At 33.3% G+C, this 23,777-nt stretch overlaps 2 protein-coding genes across 5 annotated transcripts; both read right to left on the bottom strand.

Moving 5' to 3' along the window:
• Window positions 1-2,001: 2,001 nt before the first annotated feature.
• Window positions 2,002-11,002, bottom strand: LOC18103822 (coiled-coil domain-containing protein SCD2). Of its 4 annotated transcripts, XM_024582505.2 has the most exons (18): window positions 10,424-11,002; window positions 9,936-10,104; window positions 9,567-9,642; window positions 9,401-9,442; window positions 9,254-9,316; window positions 8,099-8,148; window positions 7,981-8,008; window positions 7,623-7,697; window positions 7,427-7,537; window positions 7,290-7,350; window positions 5,793-5,906; window positions 5,559-5,677; window positions 5,060-5,129; window positions 4,654-4,695; window positions 4,532-4,572; window positions 3,027-3,153; window positions 2,269-2,451; window positions 2,002-2,132 (listed from the first exon to the last, which is right to left on the bottom strand). In XM_024582505.2, the coding sequence occupies exons 1-17, from the start codon at window positions 10,800-10,802 to the stop codon at window positions 2,315-2,317; spliced, it is 1,704 nt and encodes a 567-aa protein (XP_024438273.1). In that variant the 5' UTR covers window positions 10,803-11,002; the 3' UTR covers window positions 2,002-2,132; window positions 2,269-2,314. The 4 variants fall into 4 exon arrangements, with proteins under 4 accessions (XP_024438273.1, XP_024438272.1, XP_006376918.1 ...); XM_024582504.2 differs by having other exon boundaries at window positions 2,002-2,451; XM_006376856.3 differs by having other exon boundaries at window positions 2,002-2,451; window positions 9,936-10,108; window positions 10,434-11,002.
• A 4,620-nt stretch (window positions 11,003-15,622) lies between these two features.
• Window positions 15,623-17,277, bottom strand: LOC7484876 (acyl carrier protein 4, chloroplastic). Its single transcript, XM_024582203.2, has 4 exons — window positions 16,966-17,277; window positions 16,490-16,582; window positions 16,155-16,277; window positions 15,623-16,027 (listed from the first exon to the last, which is right to left on the bottom strand). Exons 1-4 carry the CDS (start codon window positions 17,032-17,034, stop codon window positions 15,896-15,898), a joined length of 417 nt encoding a protein of 138 aa, XP_024437971.1. The 5' UTR covers window positions 17,035-17,277; the 3' UTR covers window positions 15,623-15,895.
• Window positions 17,278-23,777: the final 6,500 nt, after the last annotated feature.

Below are 23,777 nucleotides of genomic sequence, written 5' to 3'. Positions count from 1 at the left end.
ACACACCACATGCTCCCCATCATAGCTGCAAAACATCTCATTATAGCTTCTAATGGGTCCTCACTCTCTTACTTGCATAAAAGAAAAAAGAGAGAGTTTACCTACCAAATCTCAAGAACAAATTGCAGTGTAATGTGCCACATACAATGGCAGCAGAGAAGTGAAGTCAATGCTGGTCATGGATTGCTTATAATGACGGGCAAAAAAACAATGCTTTCTGTAGCTTTTTTTTCACTAATCACAACTACACAAACAAGAAAATGTAAAACCCTAACGTGGGGAAGATGGGACTGGCTGGCATTGAGAGATCACGGACAAGAATACCATCATCCATGATGCCGAGTGTTTGGACCACTCTTTGAAAAGCTATAGGGCGTGGGGCGTGTCTACTCGAGATAAGAGGGGAAAGAAAAGAAACTCGTTTGGGATATAAACAGGCCTGCAAACAAACAGCAACATGCCAAAATCCGATGCCTTGCATGATGTTTGGCATTGCCATGTTGCTGTCCAGTTTCAGGAATGGACCCAACGTACTGAATTTTAACAAGGCATCATCATTTCTACCAGTTCTCGCCCCACTGCCGCTGATTTATATGGATTTTCCTTCACCATTCCCAACTAAAAGAAATACTAAAAGTCTCTTCAGGATTATAATGTGAAGATTCTATCGCCAAATGTGTTTGGTTAAGACAAGATTTCAATTTCAGTGATAAAGAGAAAAAAACCTAAGAGTATATATTTACAAAAAAAAAAAAAAGGCGTGGAAGTAATCCGCAAGAAAGGCAACTTTGAAGCCCCTTTTCTCCATAAACAATGAGAGGTGGTTGGGTAGAAAAAGAGAAAGGTGTAGATGCGATCCACAAGAAAGGCAACTTTGAAACCCCTTTTCTCCATAAACAATGAGAGGTGGTTGGGTGAATCGGAGTTGGAAAATGTGATAGTGCGAAGAGTGGTTTGTGTTGGCCTTTGAACTCTTGCAATGAAAGCAAAGGTTCGCTTTTTCCCTTTCTTCCTTTGCTGCCTTCCTTCACTCGGCTCCTTCCTTGTGTTACATAGTGGAGAAAAGCTCATCAACTTTTTCTCTTTTATTTTGTTCAGGTCTGCTTGCCTTTACTGCTCAAGGATGAAATGCCACATGCCACGTTTGACTCCCATTAAAAATTATTTTTAAAATTATTTTTTACTTGTAAATACATTAAAATAATATTTATTTTTAATATTAACCTATTAAAATAATCTAAAAACATAAAAAAAACTTAAATTTTTTTAAAAAACACAATACAACAGCAATCCCAAACCCAAAAGACTCCCTAAGTTTGGCTCTTGAATTGCATAAGATTCTATTCTGCCCTAGTCTTGTTCACGGGAACCGTTAGGCCAGGTATTGACTTTTAGTTGACATGAAAACTGAAAGTCTTCGCAAGCAATTTTGATGCCAAATCATTTTTTAATTGACAGGGAACATGTTTTTAACAAAATGATACTTAAAGAATAGATGACAAACTCTATAATACCAAACAGAACATGATATAGCCTGTCTAATATGCTTCTCCTTTGCAGGTAAACTCAGCATTGACCGGATGTAGAGCCTGCATAAAGCTACGAATTTGAAAATTGATAGTGTAGAATGGTTATCTCATCGGAATTTGCTGACTTGGACCTGCTCCTTTTACATCTAGGGCCAAAATAAAATTGAGTTGAATATTAGAGAGAAGAGGCCCAGTACAATCGGACCCTACTCCATATCACACTAGCATAGTTATTGCTCTATGCTAAACTTCCACAAGGGGGGGAAGTTTCAGCAGGGCAACACAGGCTATGGTTTTCAGGGATTCTACCATTACTCCACTCACAGGCATGATCTATGTCTCTGTAAAGGGCAAAAGTCTCATGGAATCCGAAGATATTTACTTACTACATTCTGAAGTCTCTCAAACGATTTAGACGAGCAGGAAAGAAGTGCTGGGGCACAGGGCAATATTAAGGCCAAGCACCGGGGTATTGAACAACTTTTTGAATGGTAATACTAAAGATTTTCCAATGTCTTTGCCTTGGCCATATGAATTGCATGAATACAAAATTTAAGTTGTGAAGGAACCAGTAGATCCACGTACTTGACTCTCACATCCAATCTGAGTATCGTATAGACATAAAGCCTAATTTCAGGTTGTGTACGAGTTCAAAGGGGAATTATAACGGTAATTGATTGTGGAGGGGAAAAACATATATAAAAACGAAATTTACATGCATAAAATTGACATAACTTACAAGGAAAAATGGATTGAAAGAATGTAGCTATTTAAACTTGCGACCATTATGAAGAGAGCTCTGAATCGGTGTGTTTATGGTTAGCACCTGGGGCCAAAGAAGAATGATCAATTTCTTTCCGAGATGCTTCCCATAGTTGTTGCTCTATGCTCAGCTTCCTTAGTTCCAATACGCCTCGTTCAACTGCATCAAGGACACCAATTGAAAACATCAAGAACTGCACATGCCATCTATCGAGGCAAAATGTAAAAAGGATTGCACTACCAAGTCTGCCAACATAAGAGGTCTTCATGACCACATGTATTATTTCAGTCATTTTGCAATTTCATAAAAGCCATTAACATGAGGATTTCCAAGCCATTCAGCATAGCGGAGAGAGTTTATGACTGACTATTTGAACAATAGGTAATACTGGACCTAGCTGGCCTGATCAATATTGGATCTGAAATACCCACAAGTTACCAACTCAAGCAACCGCATGTATTGCGTAAAGCATTTTTATTTTAGTTTATCTCCATCAACATTCCTACTTTAAATGAGATAGAAGCAAAAAAAAAAAACAAAACAAAACATGCACACAAACCTAGACAATAAATTGTCCTAAATAGATGACAAGAATTTTTAAATAGGATTTTGCAAATTATACCTGGGACCATAAATAGCTAAACGAAGCATTAGGGGAAAGAGAGAGAGGCGGATAATTGGTGCCTGTTTACTAGAATTTTTGCAATATATTGTTATAAAAGCATATAAATTACCATCCACAGCATCATGTGAAGTCGGTGACTGCCCACTACGACTAATCCAAAACTGAAGCCTGTCTTCTGCAATATCTTCTTCCACACCATGTACTAAGGCTCTTCTCCAATAATAAGTTAGCCAAGCCTGCACGTAACAAATTGAAGCATTTTTTAATCAAAATATACATAAATTCTGGTACTAATCAACTGTCACAAACCACATATTTGCGAACTCACTCATTTCAATAATGTGAGAACATAATATTAAAGAAGTCCAGAACAGACAATCAAGGTAGCCTTTCATGAAATGAAATCATGAGGATCAAACAAGACTTGAGAGAGATCAGATTTAGGTTGTCTGATTTAGACGGTTATCAACTTCAAGTTTTCCCCAGACCATAACTTATTATTTAACCCTATGCATGGTAGAGCAAATAGAAAGTCAAAATGTAGGGAAGCACATCTAGAAAGGGCTGATGCCAAAAGGGTAATGTTGAGTATCCAAATAGATTATGTTGAAAGTTTTGTATGGCTTTATAGAAGAGAAGGACTGGAAAGCATAACACTGTTTTGTCAGTATTATTGTTGTTATTGTTATCCCAACTTATAACACCAGTCTGTGGTTGTTGTCTGTGGTTGTTGTAAAGTAAATCGTATTTACGTGAAATTCATTCACAGTGTATGGCAATCTAAAGATGTTAGGGACAACATGGGAAATTAAAGAGAGGAAAAGAAGTGAAATTAAATTTCTTTTGTTTGGTTCAATGAAGGTGGGGGGAACTAAGTTTTCATTGTTTGGATGTACATGGAAAAGAAAAGAAAACAAGTGACATTATTTTTTTTACTAAATCATCCTTACACAAGAAGAGTTGAAGATGTTCAACTAGAATGTTTTTCTAGGAGGATATTTTGGGAAAAATTGTGTCATTTTTTTTTTTATTTCCCTTGCATTCCACCCAATTTGGGAGAAAGGTTTTTACAAACCAAAAGGAAATTTAGAGATTTAATTTCCCCCCTTCCTTTCTTTTCCTTTATGTTCCTAATTTTAGGATCCAAACAAAGGAAATTGGGTTAGTTTCCTTTCCATTACTCTCATTTCCATTCCATTCCATTCCCTTCCCTCAAAACCTACACGCTATTACGCTTAGTTTAAACTTTCATGTTTCGATGCTTTAACAGTTGGAAGACATAAATACATGGATAATGTGAGGTCTAGGATTCCACTCTAGCTTGAAATAATTTCTCAGAACTAATAAAAGTACAATACAGACCTCCTCATGCATGTGGACCTACAAAGGCTTTGCAATGCTAGACTAGACCTAGAAGATAAGATCCTTGAAAGAAAGAATGGTCAGGTAAGGTATACAGGAGAGGGGAAGTCTTCTTTCCTCTCTATGCACATGATAACAGATGAAAAAAAAAATAGTGGCTTTGTATTGTAACAAAGTCCTGTAGCAAGACTGGAATCTTAAAATGAAAAAACAGTGACAACAAATAATAAGTCAAGTACAACGGCTGCTGACCTCTTTGAAATCAACATCTTCTGCCTCTGCTTTACTTAATTCTGCAGTTAAAACAAGGGACAGGGCTCGTTAATTTTATTTCATGAAACATAACTTGATGACAGATAAGTTACAGCTCTTACCAGTGGCCTCAGTAAACTTGGGATCACCTGGTGGTCTCGAATCTGAAAACCGGGAAAGAAAAAAAAACAAGAGGAAAAGATATATGCCAGGTTATCATGTTTTCTTTTGTAAGAGTTGCTTCAAACGGTAACATCATTAACAGATAAACATCCAAAAACTTAATCTAGTATGAGTAAAAATTTTCAGCAAACTCAGAACAACTTTTATTGGATACCAGATTTTAGTATTGCATATCAAACTACCATAACACTCATCACAAAGATTCTAAACAGTAGGCTACAAAAATTCATATGACAAAAGAAGGAAAAGCACCATTAAAATGCTATACCACATCTTTAGTAAAGAAATTCAACCAACACATTTGTTGAGTGGAAAAATAACTTATAAATAACAGAGGTAAGTTACCTGAGAAGGATTGTCGAACCATATTTGGTCGTCTGTGTTGAGCCAGAGCAAGTACAACTGCATCCTCAACCTTATAACAGGGTGAGGTGGGACATTATCAGAACAAAAAAAAAATCAAAAAATTGCATGGTATTCAAAAGTACATGACAGTAAAAGATATCACTATAAGCAATTCTTAAAATCAATGTCAACTGAAAAAAAAAATGCAAGCGACAAATATGCACATCAATGAAAATGAAACTAGAATAACCAACAATAAGGTTCATGAATGACTCAACAAGCAAAACTATGCATTTGGTACATAAAAGTTATTACAAAAGTGCATGACAGTATGAGAAATCATTACAAGCGATTCTTGAAATCCATGTCAACTGACAAAAAAACCCATGTAAACTAAGAAAGTATGGTTCTACGAAATGCTACTGACAAGTATATCAAAGAAAATAAAACTAAAGCAACTGACAATGAGGTTAAAATATATCTTTTTAAAAAAGAAGACCTTTAAAGAAGCTAATTCCCGCAATCCCATTTCAACTGAAAGCATACTTTCAATATTTCCCTCTCCAGTAAGATCACTCAAATCACGAACTACTTTACTCCTATCTGGATCACCACCACCTGTTTCATTTATACAACATTATAGATTAAAAGACTAATTAATGGTAAATGATGGAGAAAATTAAACAAAGAAACAAAAATAGGAAATATGCTAATAAGAAATCATCAAACTAGCCTCTATCCAACTCCTCCTTAGCCCTTTGTCCAGCAGAAATGACAACTTCAAATGGAAGAGGAGCTAGAGCAGACCAATGCTCGTGCTTTGACACTGCTATATCTGCACAAATCCCTGAAGAAATGAAAGAAACAGAACAAAAGGCAGTTTAGCAGTAGCCAAAGGACACGGTTCAAAGCTTGTGGATGTGTATGCAACAATACTGTTAAATGTTTTTTCTAGCCTAGCCCGAAGAATGAAGAGATGGAATGAGTCTGCCATGGATAGAAAACATGACCATTGCGTGACTAATAAGTCTGTCATTGGAAGATCACATATGAATAGCCAATAGACCTAAAACAACATAATGTACATTAGGCATGTTCAAATTATTGAATCCATCTACATCATCTAACGTGACCAACCCACAAAAGCTGGGTTTCCAGATATATCAAATAGAATTGGATCTAAAGAGCTAGAAAATGGATTGTGCGGGTCAGGTTGTGTGTCAGAGTTTTGGAAAACTGCCAAACCTGACCCAACCCGCATATATTGCAACCATGTATTTCTTATGGCACCACCTTAGGGTAAAGTTAAAATTATGAGTTTCCACGTAACTAACCCTCTTATAGATACATAATTTTATTTACCCTCTTTGCTACCCTGCTTCAGCCACCTGCACTTGTCAAAAACAAACTACCTTCTCTCCTCCTTTAATCCTAAAACTTCTACATCCTGAAAAATCAGAACCACAAAATCCCTAAACCTCTTTGAAGGATATCAGTCGGCTGTGGATCTTTGGTGGCAGTGATAACTCTAACCTTAGAAGATCGATCCAATTTGTCTATATATATGTATATATACATACAAAAGGGGACTTGAAGCTAGATCCAATCTATCATCATGGTCTTCTCAAATTCAAGTACGACAGTGAGTGTGGTTTGTCTGAATTTTTTAAGCTTTGGCTATGGGGAAACTGCTCATTAAAGTTCCCTTAGTTGCTTTTCTAGCCCTGCTAGTCAGGCGATACTTTTTTCATCCAAAAATGCAAGACTTGGCACTTTCCCTTCTAATTCAGATAATCTTACTCGATATCTTCTTCTTTTTATCAAACCACCTAACCTGTGGTTATCAACATTATCTTAAAAAAACTATCCAACCAGCCTCATCTGAACTGTTTGGGTTTTGTACGGGTTAGAATGTTGGAGAAATTAAAAGTCAGGTTGGATACAAAATACAGTCAAACCTGACCTGACCTGTGCACACCCCTAGTCGGATGTGGACAATAGAGAGATGGCAACCACGATCCATTAACAAAGAAAGGTTTAAAAAAGGTCTTCTATGGTGGCTATCCAATATAGATCAAAAGTTGAAACCCATCAAAGTGCACTAGCATATCTAACAAGCTAGCTGGGCTTCATGCCTCAGTCTCTATATGCCCCTTCAAACAAAGACAAGCAATTCAAAGCATGTAACCATTTTTCCCCAAGCAGGAAAGATCATATTTGAGTTGATTACCATGCTGAACAGCTAAACCCCAGTAGCGTGCAAGCCAACATCTCTTCAGGACAACCTCCTCCTAAAAGATATGGGCAGCAAACAGTTAACAGCTATAAGGCTAAATATAAACCTCAAGTTCAATTTAATGCACACACCATCTCTTCCTGGGACAAAATCATTCTTTGTGTCATCATGCGAAGAGCTTTTGTTTCAGATTCAGCTTCTCGCAGCTGTTCCGCAGCTGTTGCAGTGTCATCTTTCAAGCTCTGGTTTGAAAAATGAGGTAAGGCTTGACATCTCAAGGTAACTAATGAGAATAAACACCAACTTGGCTGAATTAGCATATCGCACCTCAAGTTCTGTACGAAGGGTTGCGACTTCTGCATCTCTACCATCTGTAGATTGTTTTGCAGCTTTAAGAGCAGCCTGTGACAAGAAACTTTTCAGTACTGTAACAAGAACTGTTAAAAGAATAAGAGTCAGCACCCTTAAAAAAAAAAAAAAAAAAAAAAAAGGAAGAGAGCACTTAAATAAAATCAGCAAATTTAATTGATACTGTTAGCCAAAAAAGAGAAAATAAGTAATAAAAAAAGCTCAAGTAATGGACCAACAAGTTTATGTTCCTGGAGAACATGAGAAATAAAAAGTTAAAGACTACTCTACTCTCAAATTCATATATGCTCCAATGGCACGTAGTCCCCAAACTCACCTCTCTTTGACGCAATGCTGCTTCCTTCCTGCATATATATATTTTAAAAAAAAAAGAATAGAATTAAGAACCAGGAAATCAAATGAACCATGGCACGTACAAAACTAACCATACTTACCGACTCAACAGTTTAGCTTCAAGGGATACACCCTCTCCAAGAGCAGCAACCTATTAATAGAGAATTGGAAATGGAAATAAGATCTGTAAATCATTGTTGAAAGCACAACCATGCAGAAAAATTTTGAGTGCTTTGGCCACTAAACTGAGTTGAGCTATAATTTCTAACCAATTTAGAGCATGTGCTATAATCCAAGTGGATCAAATAGTGTATTCCAGATATGCTGAGGCTTGTTTGACAGTGTCACATATAGTGAACTTGAGAACATAGGAAAAAATAACCTTTACAGAAATTATGGCAATTAACATAGAGGCCAAATATGAGATGAAAATGGCAATCAGGTCAACAATATACCCTCGTAAATGACCATATGGTGAGTCGTCTAACAGACAACTGGATTTGCTAGATAGAAATCATGTCAATCTTGAAACACTCAGTTACATGTTTGGAAAAAGCAATGTGTGATGTTTCCCATCAGTTACATGATGAATAAAAGTGTTGGACATGAGGAAAAAGGAAATATAGGCAAATAACCATAGTCAAATGTATCTGCATATGAGATTTTAAATGTTGAGATATGTTTCCTAAAAGCTGAGAGGCACTAGTTCCCCGAGATAAACCCTATCCACATTGCATCTGAAATAGAATATCCATGCTTTATCGACAATCCCTGAAACATATTCTAGACTTCTTATAAGTAACCAGCACCAGCTATGACATATTAGTATATTAGCTTGTCAATTACAGAACAGAAAGAAAATTGGTTGGCTTGCTGACTCTCCCTAGCACACTCACCAATTAGATAGTAGCCACAAGTACCCTAGTAACACATCAAACTGGACCTGCACTCAATATGGTTTATTTCAGAGCTCTTTGTCTAGGTATACTTCAAACATCCCTTTGTACTTTAGAGCCAGTTACTTTTTCCTTTTTCCCATTGAAGGAAGAGTACTAAAAGAGGATACTGTCTTTGTATCTACTCTACCAAGCATATAAACAATTTCATACAATGATTAAGAAAAAGAAAAGCAAGAAAGTATGCTTGACACGGATAAGAGACCAAGGCTGCTTTGCTTCATATATCAAAGTCAACATACTGAAGAAGAGAAATTACAAATAGGAAAACCAAACCAATGACTAAATGATATGACTTACCTGTTTCTCAAGCTCCCTGGCTCTAGCCTCTGCCTCCTCGCGTTTTTCTTCAGCACTACGAAGCTGCACAGAAAGCTCAGGTATAAATGTTAAAAATCACAGGACAAGTCTAACTAAAATTTTAATTTTTCTTGAGGGATCACACACCTTGTCAAGTATAGCTTCATTTTCTTCTTGCAGCATATCAAGCTGCAAAATTTAGCTCGTTTTAGCTTCAAAGCTCAAAGCAACTTGGTTCAACCAATTTATAGCTATCTTCAATAAATACAAGTAATTGCATGTCTACTATTAACGATTGGTAAGAATGACATACTTCATCACGAAGTGCTGAAGCTTCACGCTGATCTCCTGAATCAGCCAATTTAAGTTGTCCCACATCTGATGTAAACCTGCAGTAAATGGCAACAAGAATATTCAAGTAATGAAACACAAAGCATCGATAGGATGCAAACAAATAGAAGTCTACACTCAAGTTGCCAATTGATAAATGGATGAACTTAAATACCCGTAAGCTCTTCATCTTGTAAATCCATATACTCCACAAAAATAAAAATAAAAATTTAGACCAAAACATATTAAAAGCTAAGCCAATAGCTATCGACACCATAAGCCACATTCACTTCCAAAAGCTTAAAAGCGCCAAAAAGAAAGAAAAAGAAGGAGATTACAACAAGAGCCGAACCTCTTATTATCTCTATTCCTACTGGATGGAGGGTCGATAGGAGGAATAGAAACGGGAGTTCTTAGTGATTGTTTGCTTGGTGGCACCACTGTAGCTGCACGAACTGACATCGATGGCCTTCCAGCCGATGTAGACCGAACTGATGGCACATTCTCCATAAAGTTCCGACCTAACTAATTAAAAATACCAAATCTGCAATTAGCCTGGATCCAGTCAAACCCTAACACACATACACACACAAAAATAACCTCAAAAAAAAATTGAATTTCCAAACTCGACTTCAACAGAATTGGAATCAGATATCTAAATTGAAAATCAATGTAATTGACACATAATTATCCATATAAAAGCATTAAATATCGAAATTGCCACTGCAAGCAGAGATCTGTACATCAATATAGCAACTACTACTAGCACTAGTTCTCAAACACTATAGAATCGAATTGTTCATTTAAATTTTGAAACGCATCGTATAAGCCACTACGCACTAAAAATTACCGCAGGAGACGGAGATCTATTAGGTCTAGTAACCGAAACACCATTAGAGCTCCCTCTATGATTAACACTACTAAACCCCGACGAAGCAGGAACCGGAGCCGGTCGAGCAGGAAATCGGAAATCTAGATCATCTTCTTCGTCGTCATCTGCAGTCTGCGATGACGCCATCACCTGAGCCAGCCGTTGGGCAGCAGCCTTAGCGGCCACGTTTTGTGTGCGCTTGATTGTTGACATGTTTGAACTTAGACGTGAGTTCGGGTGCGCCGGTGACATCGGCGCGGGAGATGACGAGCCCGTACTGTTTGAACCACGTGATTCGTTGCTCCACTGTCTGGTATACACCGGACTCCCCGCCCTCCTCCGATCCATTTGCGCGGAAAGGTTTTAAAATCTTTTTTGTATTTATACGTGTTCGTATGTGTATAAATGTACGTGTTTTTCGTGTGTGTTAGGGAAGCGAGGATTTTGAGAGAGCTGGATTTTTGTCGAGGAAATCGAGGGAAGGAAAGAGAGAAAGAGGAGGCGGTTGAAGAATTCTGAGCTGAATCTCATAGCAGTTGAAGCTTGAAATTGAAAATGAAATAGTGTCGATTTTTTTTTAAAAAAAAAAAGAAAACTACAAATCAGTGTCTCAACTATCAAAAGATCTCAATTGGAGCATCTATTCAAAACTGAGAAAATCCTTCTTCTTTTTTTTCCGGATATAAGTTAAGTTTCTAGGTCATGCATACGTCATCTGATTAATTCCAACAAATTAACTTTATAATTTTAGAAATTTAATTAATATTCAATAGTAAATTTATGCTGATTAGAAATATAAAAATAAATTAGAGAAATACCCTGTCATATAAAAATTTATTAAGCCATTATTCTTTACAAAGACATTTTAAAAAACAAAAAATAATCACCTGCATGGAATCATATTAATATACTACCCAATATAAAATTTACTCATTTGATAATATATTGAGGAATCATTTCACTATATAAAAAATAATTGAAATTATTTTTTTATTTTTTTTAAAATGTCGAGTGATCTTTATCAGTTTTTGTATATCAATAATAAAAATATTTCTAATAAGATCTCAGATACAACATTCGAAACTTGGATTTAGGCTAAAATGGATATTCTAAAACTATTCCTAGATCATGTTTTATATGCGAATAAAAGAGTATTGCTGAATTATAATTTAACTTCTAAAGGGATTGTATTTCGTTTCTTTATATAGATTCACATTTAATTTTTATATTTATTAAAAGAAACTAATAATTTTACTATTTTGCACGCATTTAAATCTACGTTAATTTATAGAAAATGTCAGGTTTATATATCTGACAATTATTTAGCATTGAAAACTATTTTCTAAACTAAATATATGAACGACTAGGTGTCCACGCCACTAGCATTTGGATTATAATTTTTTATACTCATCATCGGTAAAACAGGCATGGACTCGATAAAGCACAAGAGATGAGATTACCTTCGATTATGGATGATATTGAGTAGAGTCTTCTAATCGAGGGGTAATTTTAATTAATACGAAACTTTGACGACCCATTTGAAATACATATACAACTAGGATATAGCTGTACCAAATGGGGCCTAAACGACCTGCCGTTTGAAGCGGGTTGACCCTAATTCGAGTTTCGCGGTAGGCGATTCGTGAGTGGAAAATGGTGGGACCCAAATCCAAATGCGGTTGCTGCACTGTGGTATATATTATTATTTTTATTTAAATATATATTAAAAAATATTTTTTAAAAAAATATTAACATGTTAAGTAATTTAAAAATATAAAAATTTACTTTAAAGCTAAAAAAAAACTAAATAATTTTGTTCGAGCTGCGATCCTTAAATATCTGTTGAAAAGAAAGAGTGTGGGTGACGTGTCCAATATTTTTGTTCTCTAGGATCTCGATGATCTGTCAACGGGTTTCGGACACGTATGTTTTGGCAGCGCAGTAAATTCTCTTACTTGGTCATCTTTTTCATAGAAAGGGAAAGTCCAATCCATTAAAGGACAAAGGCATGGAGCCATGCCGATGCGAGCTTGTCCATCAGTCCATGTACAATTATTACTTTTAACTATATGCCAAAGTTATCAAACCTGGAATCTAGTTTGGTCGGGTGGTTTTACCTGGGATTTGGATTGGCTCTAAGTTAAAAAAGATATATAAAAATATCATGTCGACCAGGGTAAAATCTAGTCTTTAATCATTGACATATTTTTTTTAAAATCTTATTAAAATAATATTATTTATTTTTTAAAAATAAATTAGGTGATCTTTCTATAACCCATGGCTTGCTCAGGTGATGTTTTATATCAGTCCTGTATGCACATTCAAGCTTTGTTGTCAATTTTAAAATTCTGTGACATGACAAGCAATGGCTTGTCAATTTAGCGTGATTCTTTTTAACCCACGACACAAGCAGTAGCTGTTGCAACACCAGCCCGTGTAGTTTTTCAACACTTGTCATGTCCAAGTTGATAGCTACAAATAATTCTTTTACCACTTTATTTTTGCGCAAAAATATTTTTCAATAAATTTAAATTTATTTTATCTTTTTATTTGTTTTAAATTATTTTTTATATTTTTAGATCATTTTAATATACTGGTATTAAATATAAATTTTTTAAAAAAAATTCGATGTATTTTCAAGAAAAAACACTTTAAAAAACAACCGTTACTACAATATTAAATGAGCTCCAAGTCCATTTGTTTTTGTGTTTTAAAATTGTTTTTGAAAAAAATTTAGATTTTATATTTTTTTTCTTTACTTCAAATTGATGTTTTAAGGTATTTTTTGGATTGTTTTGATGTGCTGATGTCAAAATAAAAAAAATTATTTCAATGCATTTCTAAGCAAAAAATATTTTGAAAAATAACCGCTAATATAATACCAAACAAGCCTAACTAATTAACTTGCTAATATTTTTTATTATTAAATTTTTTTTAAAAAAAGCTCGTAGATGCAAGGTGTTCCAAACACATAAATCACTGCAGATTAAAACAATGTATGTGTGTTTTTTTTCATTCTCTACAAGAAAAACCTAATGACATAACTAATGGGATAAAATTGTTTTTTTAGGAGATTTACTAGTCATTAACAAATTAACCACATATATATATATTAGTACAATGTCACCCTTAAAACATAAGAAAATATAGCTTTTATCTATGAGCTTTTTGGTTTTTTATATTTTTAGCACAATAAAAAGACATATTTGATCTTAAAATAAAATAAAATAAAAACTAAAATTGATGTGAAAGAGCATTTTCATTATTTTTTTATGGGTTTTTGTAATATTCATGTTCATGAGGGTTGTTTAGTATTTTAACATATATAAATACTATTTTAAAAAGTTTGTTGGCGTGTGGGCAATCCCCTAACCCTTTATGCAACATATGCATTCGGTGCTCAAACATCAACTTTTGTGAAGACATTGAAATCGTCACGGCAACCCCTCCATTATACGGGGGCACGTGTGGACAATGGGCCTCCCATGATCTTTTTTTCTCTTTTATTTTCTCTCCTCCTTGATTATAGTGCCCAACCCTTTAGAATTTTAAGGAATCATTTCAATTGTTTTTTCCTTCGAATTTAATAATTATTATTTTGATTACTATTATTTTATATGAAATAATTTATCAAATTTATTTTTTTTTCAATTCTATTCTCTTTTAATTTCTTCATATGTGTCTTTTTTATTGTTATTTATTTTATTTGAGATAAATTTTATAATTGAGTTATTTTTGTGATTTTATTTTTCTTTATCTTATCAAATTTGATCATTGTTGTTTTAGTTATTTTTTTTAATTTTATTATTTAATATTAAATTAGTTGAAAGTCAAGCTTCTTAATTAAAAGTATATTTGAAATTGAGGCGGGGTGAGGTGTGATTAAGGTTTTTGGTAGGAAAAAAAAAACAAAAAACATATATCTTGAGCTTATAACGAACGAGGTGTAGTTTGTGTTCTAAGGAATTATACCTAAAAGGAAACTCAATAACACCTTACCACACCTAACCCCAAAGACACTCCTAGGGACTGTTGGATTTATTTTTTTTCTTGAAATTAATTTTTTTATTTTTGTTTGCAGTGGCAAGAATAGTTGAGTGAACCAAGAAAATAATGGGCCTGGTTTGCCTGATAAAAACACTTGCTGGGCTAACCAAAATGGCTATCTGGCTAGTAAAATTTGCTCAAAACATACCTTGGTTAACATATCACGGCACATCTTTTTGTTCGAGTAATAAAAATAGTAAAAAAAAAGCCTTGAAAATAACACTGAACTCCTTATTTCTTGCTCCAAGTGTAATTTATTATTTACTCTTTATAACATTAATATTTCACCGACACCGCATTGTCTCCTTGTCATCCCCAATCCAGTAATTAATCACTTAATTATAGCCTAACATACACCAAACGAACTTCTTGCTGTGTCAAAATGCTATTGGAGCTTGCAAGCATGGGAAAAAGATAAGGAAGAGAGGAATTGGAGGGCGGCAAGTGCATCAAATTGCAAATATGGATATGTAGATTAACCATCTAGGTGGTGGCGCAGTGGTAAGAGCTTGGAACTAAAAGGTTTGCTCCCTCTGTAGTCTCAGGTTCGAGCTATGTGGTTGCTCATATGATAGTCACTGGAGGCTTACATGGTCGTTAACTTTAGGGCCCGTGGGATTAATTGAGATGCGCGCAAGCTGACCCGGACACCCACGTTAAACTAAAAAAAAATATGGATTTGTAGATTAGTTGTAAACAAAACATTAAACTCTACACTTAGCCTGATGGGTTAATTAGAGAAATTAAAGATTTAAAGTATAACCTGGATTAAATATTTAGTGATTTAATTAACCCCAATTAATAAAATCCAAACTTAACCTAATTAATATCAAGATTTTTTAAAAAATAAAACAATACTAACACGGTGACTCTAACTATCCATGTCTTTCCGAGTCAATTTCCATATCCAAATATTGTGAAAGAAAGTCGAATTACCCGCTTAAGAAAGACCAATTGCAATTCTAAAGGCTACCTCAACTCATTATATTTTGAATTTGTTTTTTTGATAGTCAATTTTAAATTTGTTTTTTTTTATAGTCACGAGTTTAGATTTTTTTAGAATTATTAGAGGTTTATATAATTATTAATTTTAAAATTTATAAGATTAATCGAGACATATATAAGCTGAATGACACTCAAATTAATAATAATAAAAAAAAAAACATTGCTTGTTATGGGCCTAAAATTTCATCTCAGGCGATCACGCCTACTCTGTCAAGGACCAAAACATGTGTTTGCATCACAAAAATATGACACAGCGAAACTTAACATACTCGTTCACTACCTTGCAACAAGCAAGAAAATTGGAAATTTAACCAGGCATAGAAATTAATCAACAAAATCCTAACAAGATCAAACCCGCCAAACTAATATACTGATTCCTGGGCTCAACTTCAACCTTCAGCTTTGTCTTGAACAAGTTTATCAATCATGTCAGCTGCTTCTCGGACTGTTGTTATGTTCTGAGAGTTCTCCTCTTCTACATTAATGTCAAATTCTTCTTCCAGTGCCATTACTATCTCCACCTGCAATAACATTATAAGATCGCACCTCACTTTAAATTGCTTAATTAAGTAGTAAATTCTTGAATGGCTTTGATGAAATGAATTGACACCACTGAACCTAACAGTAGCTAGCCAAAAAATGGCTTACTGTGTCAAGAGAGTCAGCACCAAGTGCAGCGAACTTGGATTCGTTGGTGAGCTCAGTCTCAGGAGTCAAAGCCAGTTGTTTCCTCACAATCTCAATAACTTTCTCCACGGTCTCTGGCTTTGCCTATCAAATCATGTACATTACAATTAATTTCACATCTTGTTAGGATTAATAAAACAAGGCTAAATAAAACTAGATCGAAGGATTCCAAAAAGAAGAAAATAGAGATAAAATTAAAGGTTAAATTCAGTTTTACTTGAAGTTAAGATTAGCTTTAGATCATTTAGCAAGAAAACAGTAAGTATAATGTACAATGTGGAGGAGGGTGAAATTACAGCACAAGAGACACGGAATCGAGAGGCCTTCAAAGAAGGGAAGCCATTATTCTTTGCCCAACCCACTGACACAGGCTTTAAACTAGCTGCTGCCTGTACCAATAAGAACCACAAATGAACATCAAACAGTGGAAACTCTTCCATCCATGTACTGCGATGAGAAATTTAAAATTGTTGTTATGTATTTACTAAAAGAAAATGGGCTCAATTTGTTTTTCAATTTTGGTATAATTTGCTATCTATTTATTTCTGGACATGGCTATTTGTAATCGGTTTAGGGAATTGCTTTAGCACTAGTTTTCTGTCCTATACAACAATTTCCCAGAAGAAAAATCCTGAAGAAAACATATTTTTCAACAAATATCATGGAGCAACAACAAAAGTAATTATCTGTGACGTGCAAACTTTTCTAAGAGATTAGTAGTGAAAGAGAAACTCTTCGGTATGAGCAAGAGAATTGTGAAGGCTTTAGTTACCTGACTACTCTTGTTTGACTGGCTAAACAAAGGCTGGAACCTAAGACAAGTAGCTGAGACTGTGGCCATTAGCGGAGAACACACACTCAAACACCAAATAACTTGTGATGGAATTACAGGAATCCTGAAAGGGATTTTCCCTAAGAAAGGAATTGATAATAGCAGGTGGTAGAGAAAGAGCTCTTATCAACTTTTGCTATTGAAAATTGTTAAAAAAGATTAATACAGGCGAGAAGCTAGCGGGGATACGAGTGGACAAGATTCACTCTGGGCATTATCCAAGGCCTCCCTGCTGCTTGCATGTGATTGGATCACTTTCTGCTTTGTGGGCTCTCTCCATATTCAAGAATTGCAACTTGTCTTTTAAATTTCTCACGTGAGAATTAACCCATTTCAGTATACTGCTGTTAGTGAATAGTTTTGTAGCCAATGCTTTGACACCGACTCTCCACTAATGACAAGACAAAAGAGTGCATAAATATTAATGTGTTTCGACAAATCCAATTCCAAGAAAAAAAATTCATTAAATATTGATTATAATGGTTAATCATTTGCTCACATAATACTTAAATATCCAAAACTTAATTATTCTCAAATTTCTTCTTATAAAAAAAACTACTACACAGTTTTGATTCAACAAGAGAATTTCTCAGCCGGCAACCTACTCGTTCTGATTACAGTTAAGCTGCGGATGCTGAATTGCATCAAGGCTTCTGTTCACGTATATTCTCTTCTAATAAGGTAAAGCATACCTCCCACTCTATAAATACTCTCCATATTATTTCCCTTATGAATCACTGACCAATGATATTACAATTTACCAAAATCCAGTATGTTCAACGAGCCGGTTGTTTGGTATTTGGATATTGGTTAATCGAAATATTCATGTAATTAGTTCTCTTTTTAGCTCAGAAAGTATTAAATTAAAGGCAAAAATCTTAGTACTTGCAAAAATAATCTCTATCGATGAAATTTAAAGATTCTCTGATGATAAAATCAATAATTTTTATAGAAAAAAAATCAATAAAAATAAGAGCCTCAAGTTTTAATAGCAAGAGTGTTTATTCTTGTTTGGGGGAGTGATTAATACTATGGAATATATAAGTTTTTAGAGTAAGAAAAGTCATGAACCTCTTACATGAGTAGTTCAAGAAATATTTATAACTCCTGAACCTCGTTGTCTTCAAGAAATGAAAAGACTTGAAATTTTTTTTGCTTATAATGTCATTAATAAGGGATAAATATCTATTACACGTCATTAATGATATACAGTGTATCCTGAAATGAAAAATAAAAGGTTAAACTCTGGTTCAATTGGAATGAAAAATAAAGGAGCTCTTTACACTAATTTATCTCCTATGTTTAATAATCATTGTAGCTAAATATTATAAAGAAACTAAAGGATTTCAGGTTTATTATGGATTGTAATAGTGCTATAATAAATTTTGTCACTCAGTTTTTTTTTTAATTTTATCCTTTTAAATTAGGTTGATTTATGATAGCAAGAGCTTTAGGTTTCAATGAAAATCAAGATAAATAGATATTATTGTAGATTGTAATAGTGCCATAAGTTTTTTTTTCCAATAATATCCTTTCAAATTAGGTTGGTTTACAGTGTCGAGGAAAAATTCTAGTGCTTATTTGATATTTAATTCCGTAAAATAAAATTCTATTTTATTGATTTAAAATAATTATATATTTAGGGATCAAATTTGAAATATAAAAAAGTGTTTAAAGACTAATTTGAGAGAATTAAAAGAGTTGTTGGCAGGTGTACACAAGCTCCAGTGTGTAAGAGAGCTCGTCGCACATTAATGACACGTGCAGAGTTGCCCTTTCTTGGTACCATTCAAATTTTATATATATATTTTTTCATTTCTTTTCTCTCTCCTTCCCAGTTTTCGCGTCTAGCTCTCTTCAAAATAGCAAATGGGGATTCAATTTGTTTTGATGTCAAATTTGATCTTGATTCTTTTTATTGTTATTTTTTACAACATTTCTTTTTCAATTTCATCATTCAATAGAATAATATAAATCATATCTTGAAGTCTCACCTAATAACTTAGGATATTTGGTTGAGATAGTTTTTTAACAAGCATCATTATTTTTTTTATTTTCATTCTGTTGGGTTATCCGGGTCTCACAACTTGAGTTGTGGGTTTGGCAGGCTAGCTAGGGTTAACTTGAATCATTTTTTTTTTTTTTATAATAGTATTTCCTTTTTAATTTTATCCTTTAACATTGGATTGACTTATAATTGAGCTTTCCAAATTTTTTTGATATATTTTCCGTGGATATATCATATTTTCATGACTTGGGTTATGTGTTCAGTAGATTGACTCAGGTTGTTTTTTATAAAATTGAATATTTTCTTTTCAGGATTCATCCTTCTACATTTTTTATTAATATATATTTTTTTATATTATTGGTTTAATTAAAAATGAATTTTTTATTTTATTTTATAAAATCTCATTTAATTTTTACTTTTTTATCGGTTTTCAAATTATTTTCATTTTAAGGTCATCATGACTTATTTTTTTTTTATAAAAAAATTCATTTTATTAATCACAATTACTTTTTTTTTTTTTTTATATAGTAGGAATCTATAACACGAGTGAGGTATTTTTCAGCATGCTAAATGCGCCTCATTATTCTAGTCATATGCTAATTTTTTTTTTAGCATTTTTTTTTTTGATTTACGTGGGGTGTCCGGGCCAGCTTACGCGCACCACGATTATTCCCCACGGCCCACTGGACATCCTGCAAGCCCAGGAGCAGGTAAGGCACCGCGGGGGTGACAGGCGTGTACATAGAGGGTCGAACCCGGAACGGGAGCGGAACAAGTCACACGATTGACCACAGCAGCTAGGCCCTCAAGTGCGCATTATTTCTTTCTTAGTAACATGACTGCCGACTCCTTTACAAGAAGGCAGAGATTTCCTGGAAAGGAATGATGCGTGTGTGGGATTTATGAGCTTCGAGTGGGCCGAGTCCAAAGTCTTTGAGCATACGTACTCAAGTGAGAAGGGTTAGGTAATTGCGCTTCGAGTGGGCTGAGTCCAAAGTCTTTGAGCATACGTACCCAAGGGATAAGGGTTATGTAATTGCCCACTAGACTGTAGTTGATCAAGTAGCCAGATATTAAGATATTAAGGTAGATATTAAGTCAGTGTTTGTAATTGTGATATTTGTTGTTTTTAAATTTTTTTTTTTAATATATTAATATGTTTTTTTTATTTTTTAAAATTTATTTTTAATATCAACATATTAATACTATTTAAAAATACTAAAAAAAAAAAAATTTAAAAAAAAAAATTCAATTTTTTTTAAAAATACAGCCAAGCAGCAAATCCAACAAACAAGACCTAACTAGTCTCATTATATCATCACTTGAGAACGATCAAGTTAATCTGTTTCGAATTCACATTATTAAAAACGCATGTCAACTGCTTCGACCAATTAGTAGAATTCTCGGCTCTTAACTCACCAAGGTCTCGGCTTGGCATGGAGCCAAGAACTTGAAACTCATTGCTTGGTGATTTAAAATATTTTTTGTTTAAAAATTTATTAATTTTTTTTTAAAAAATTATTTTTAATACTAGTACATATATATGATATGAAAACATAAATTTTTTTTATTTTAAGTAAAAAAACAAAAATAAAAAATTTCAAAACATTTGTAGTTTATGGTTGATACTAAAAATGCGGTTCGGGAATGTGGTGCAAATCACGTTTAACTAAATTTTGATTTTTTTTGTTTAAATTTAATTTTTTTATATTTTTAGATTGTTTAAATTTGTTGATGTAAGAAATAAATTTTTTTTAATATTATTTTTGATGCATTTATTTTCAATAAAAACAAGTAAGGGCCTCTCTGTAAAGGTGAAAAATGAGAGATGAGTTGTCCCCAGATTTTAAGAACCCGGCTTTGTACTCTCACTCAAATTGTATTCCTGCCATTTTCATTTTTCCCTTTATTGATCGGTATCTTGAGAAAAAGAAATGTAAGAATCGGATCATGAAGGGTTTTGTTTTGTTTCTTTCTTTCTTTCAAGAATTTGGGTGTGATAATTTAATGGTAAGGAGCAGCTTTAAATCAATTTACCCATCAATAAAAAATAAATACTATAAACTAAAACTAAAATTATTTTACTTCACGCTCATATGATTTTATTACCAAAGACGGTTAAGGAAATTTTTTGTGAGTATTTTCTTTTCATACCCCCCCCCCCAAAAAAAAAAATTAATCGAAAAACCGTTCTAAAAAAAAAAAACTTAACTGATTAGAAAATTCAAAAGAATTTCCGGTTCGGTTTTAAATGTCTAAAACCGATTGAACTAGAATTAACCGAACCGATTCTTCAACCATATAACTCTTAAAAAATATATATAAAAAGATAGTATAAATAGTTACTACACTAAACCCCAAAACAACACTCTAACACTTGCAGCCGCCACATTCTTTCACATCCCGACTCTTCCCAAAAAAGAATGCAACACATTCTCGACAGACACCACATGATTTGTACTCATGTGAGAGGCAATCAGGGCAGCAACAAGCAAATATCCTCGCGGTAGAGGTCTTACCTGTGCCACGAGGACCATGGAAGAGATATAAAGAGGTTATCCTTCCTTTAGAAATGGCACCCAAAAGAGATCTTACCACTGCATTTTGTCCCACCAATTCATCAAAGGATTTTGGCCTAAATTTCTGACTCAAACTCCTAAGAGTTTCATTTGTAGTGTGCTTCCAGCTCCTCTTCCTACAAGGAGTTGTCTCAGCTACATCTTTAGATAATAATGGATTGCCTTCTGCATCGAAATATAGATTTGAATCTCTAAGTCTTGGGGTTTTTGTCCAGCAGCAACTTATCCCACATCTATGATCATTTTGAATCATGAAATCAGCAGAAACGGGATTTGATTCTCGATTTTACTGGTTTTTTAATAACAAAAACCGAACCGAAACCGGTCGGTTTGAACCAGTTTCAGTTTTAAATTTTAAAAAATAATAATTTTGGTTTGGTTAATTTTTTCATGTGAAAACCGAACCGAACCGAAAATGATCACCTTTACATGATTCATTCTTTATTTATTTTTTTTGCCCCGGGTTAATTTTTTTGAGTATATAAAAAAATATTCAAACGATAATAACCTAGGTAAATTCAAGTTAACTTGACTAACACGTGATCCAGGATAACCCATAAAAAAATAAATAGAAAAAAATATAAAGTTCAAGGCCCAATACCCTAATAACAAAGAATAAAAAGAAGAAGTTAAATCGGGCTAATCTTCAAAACCAGTAACTTTGGTCATGAGACCAAGATGACCATAAGAAGACCAAAAATAATCTTGAATAAAATTTTTAACCATCAAAAAATTCAAAAAAATAAATAAATAGTAATCAAAACAATAAAGAACAAATCTAATATTAAAAACTAATGAAAAAAAAATAATGAGAGACTTAATCAAAAAATAAAATAAAAAAAGAGCAAATAAAAGAATGAAAACCAAAATTGGATAAACAAATAAAATAAAATACACAGGGACAAAATTAAAAGAAAAAAAATTAAGAAAAAGATGAAAAAAAAAGAGTAATTAAAAAAAAGAGAATTAAATCTAGAAAAAAATAAAATAAAATATTAAGAGAGAAAATTGAATGAAAAAAATAATTCAAGAGAATAAGGATCATATTGAATATAATTATCCTTTGACATTTTGGTCCTGTAAACTCAAACCTTTCTCATTTATTACTTTTCCAAGAGGGATTCGAAAGAGAAAGGGCGCCAGGAAATCAGCCAAAATCGAAGACACCGAACAAGAAGAAAAGAAAAAACCAAAAACAAAAAGGAAAGGGCCAGCCTCTGGCTCTTTGCTTGCCGGAAGAGATGGAACCTTGGGGTTTCCCTGAAAAGTCGTGTCCCGTGGAATGTACCAAACTTTACGTCTTCACCGAGCTTGAATCCATGGCAGTATGACACTATCACGTCTCTGCTTACCTGTAATTGCCAATAGAAAATGTCAAATTGGCAATTACTGGTAAGCTATAGCTTGCAAATTATTATTAGGAGGTGAGGGTTTAGTCAAGATAAGTTGGTGTTTAATGCATTATATATTATTTGGATTTTCAATGTTAATATTATTTATTTAATCACAATTCAAGTTATCAAATACACTTTTTGACTTTAAAATCTCAGCTAAGATGGTAAAAATAAAATTAACTTAATTTGAAGGTAAATTTTATATTACTATTTAAAAAATTGCTGACAGATAAATATTATTAAGATATAAGTTTATTTATTGATTTTTTGAAGAGATGATATCTATATTTAAGATATAAGTTTATTTTCAATATACATAGACGTGAAAAATATAATATTTTTTTTTTTGAATTTGAGTGGAAATGAACTTCTTCTTTTTTTTTTAAAAAAAAAAACAAATATTGCAATTGCTCCTCCTTGTTTCACAATATAAATATCGTGAAATTATGCCATTAAAATTTGACCATACTATTCAATTAAAAAATAAAATTGAAAGGCAAGGTGAATTCCCTAGACACAAATCATTACAATATAATTATTGTTTTGCCCTTTGAAAAAACACCCAATGAGCTAGCTATTGAGGTAGCTATTAGGCTAATATAATCATTATCAAATTAATAATGAATAATTTGATTTTTTTATATTTTATAGGCACATCAAAATTAAAATAATTAACTTGCCTTTAAAAGTAAAAATTTCCAAGTAGTGTTTAAGGATTTTTTTTTTGTATTTTCAATATATATTTTTAGTTATTATCAAATTAACTGAGAG

The sequence above is a fragment of the Populus trichocarpa genome, chromosome 12, assembly GCF_000002775.5.
Source record: "Populus trichocarpa isolate Nisqually-1 chromosome 12, P.trichocarpa_v4.1, whole genome shotgun sequence".
NCBI lineage: Eukaryota > Viridiplantae > Streptophyta > Magnoliopsida > Malpighiales > Salicaceae > Populus > Populus trichocarpa.
Note: the sequence above shows the minus strand (reverse complement) of the source record. Positions and strands in the feature narration are given on the sequence as shown.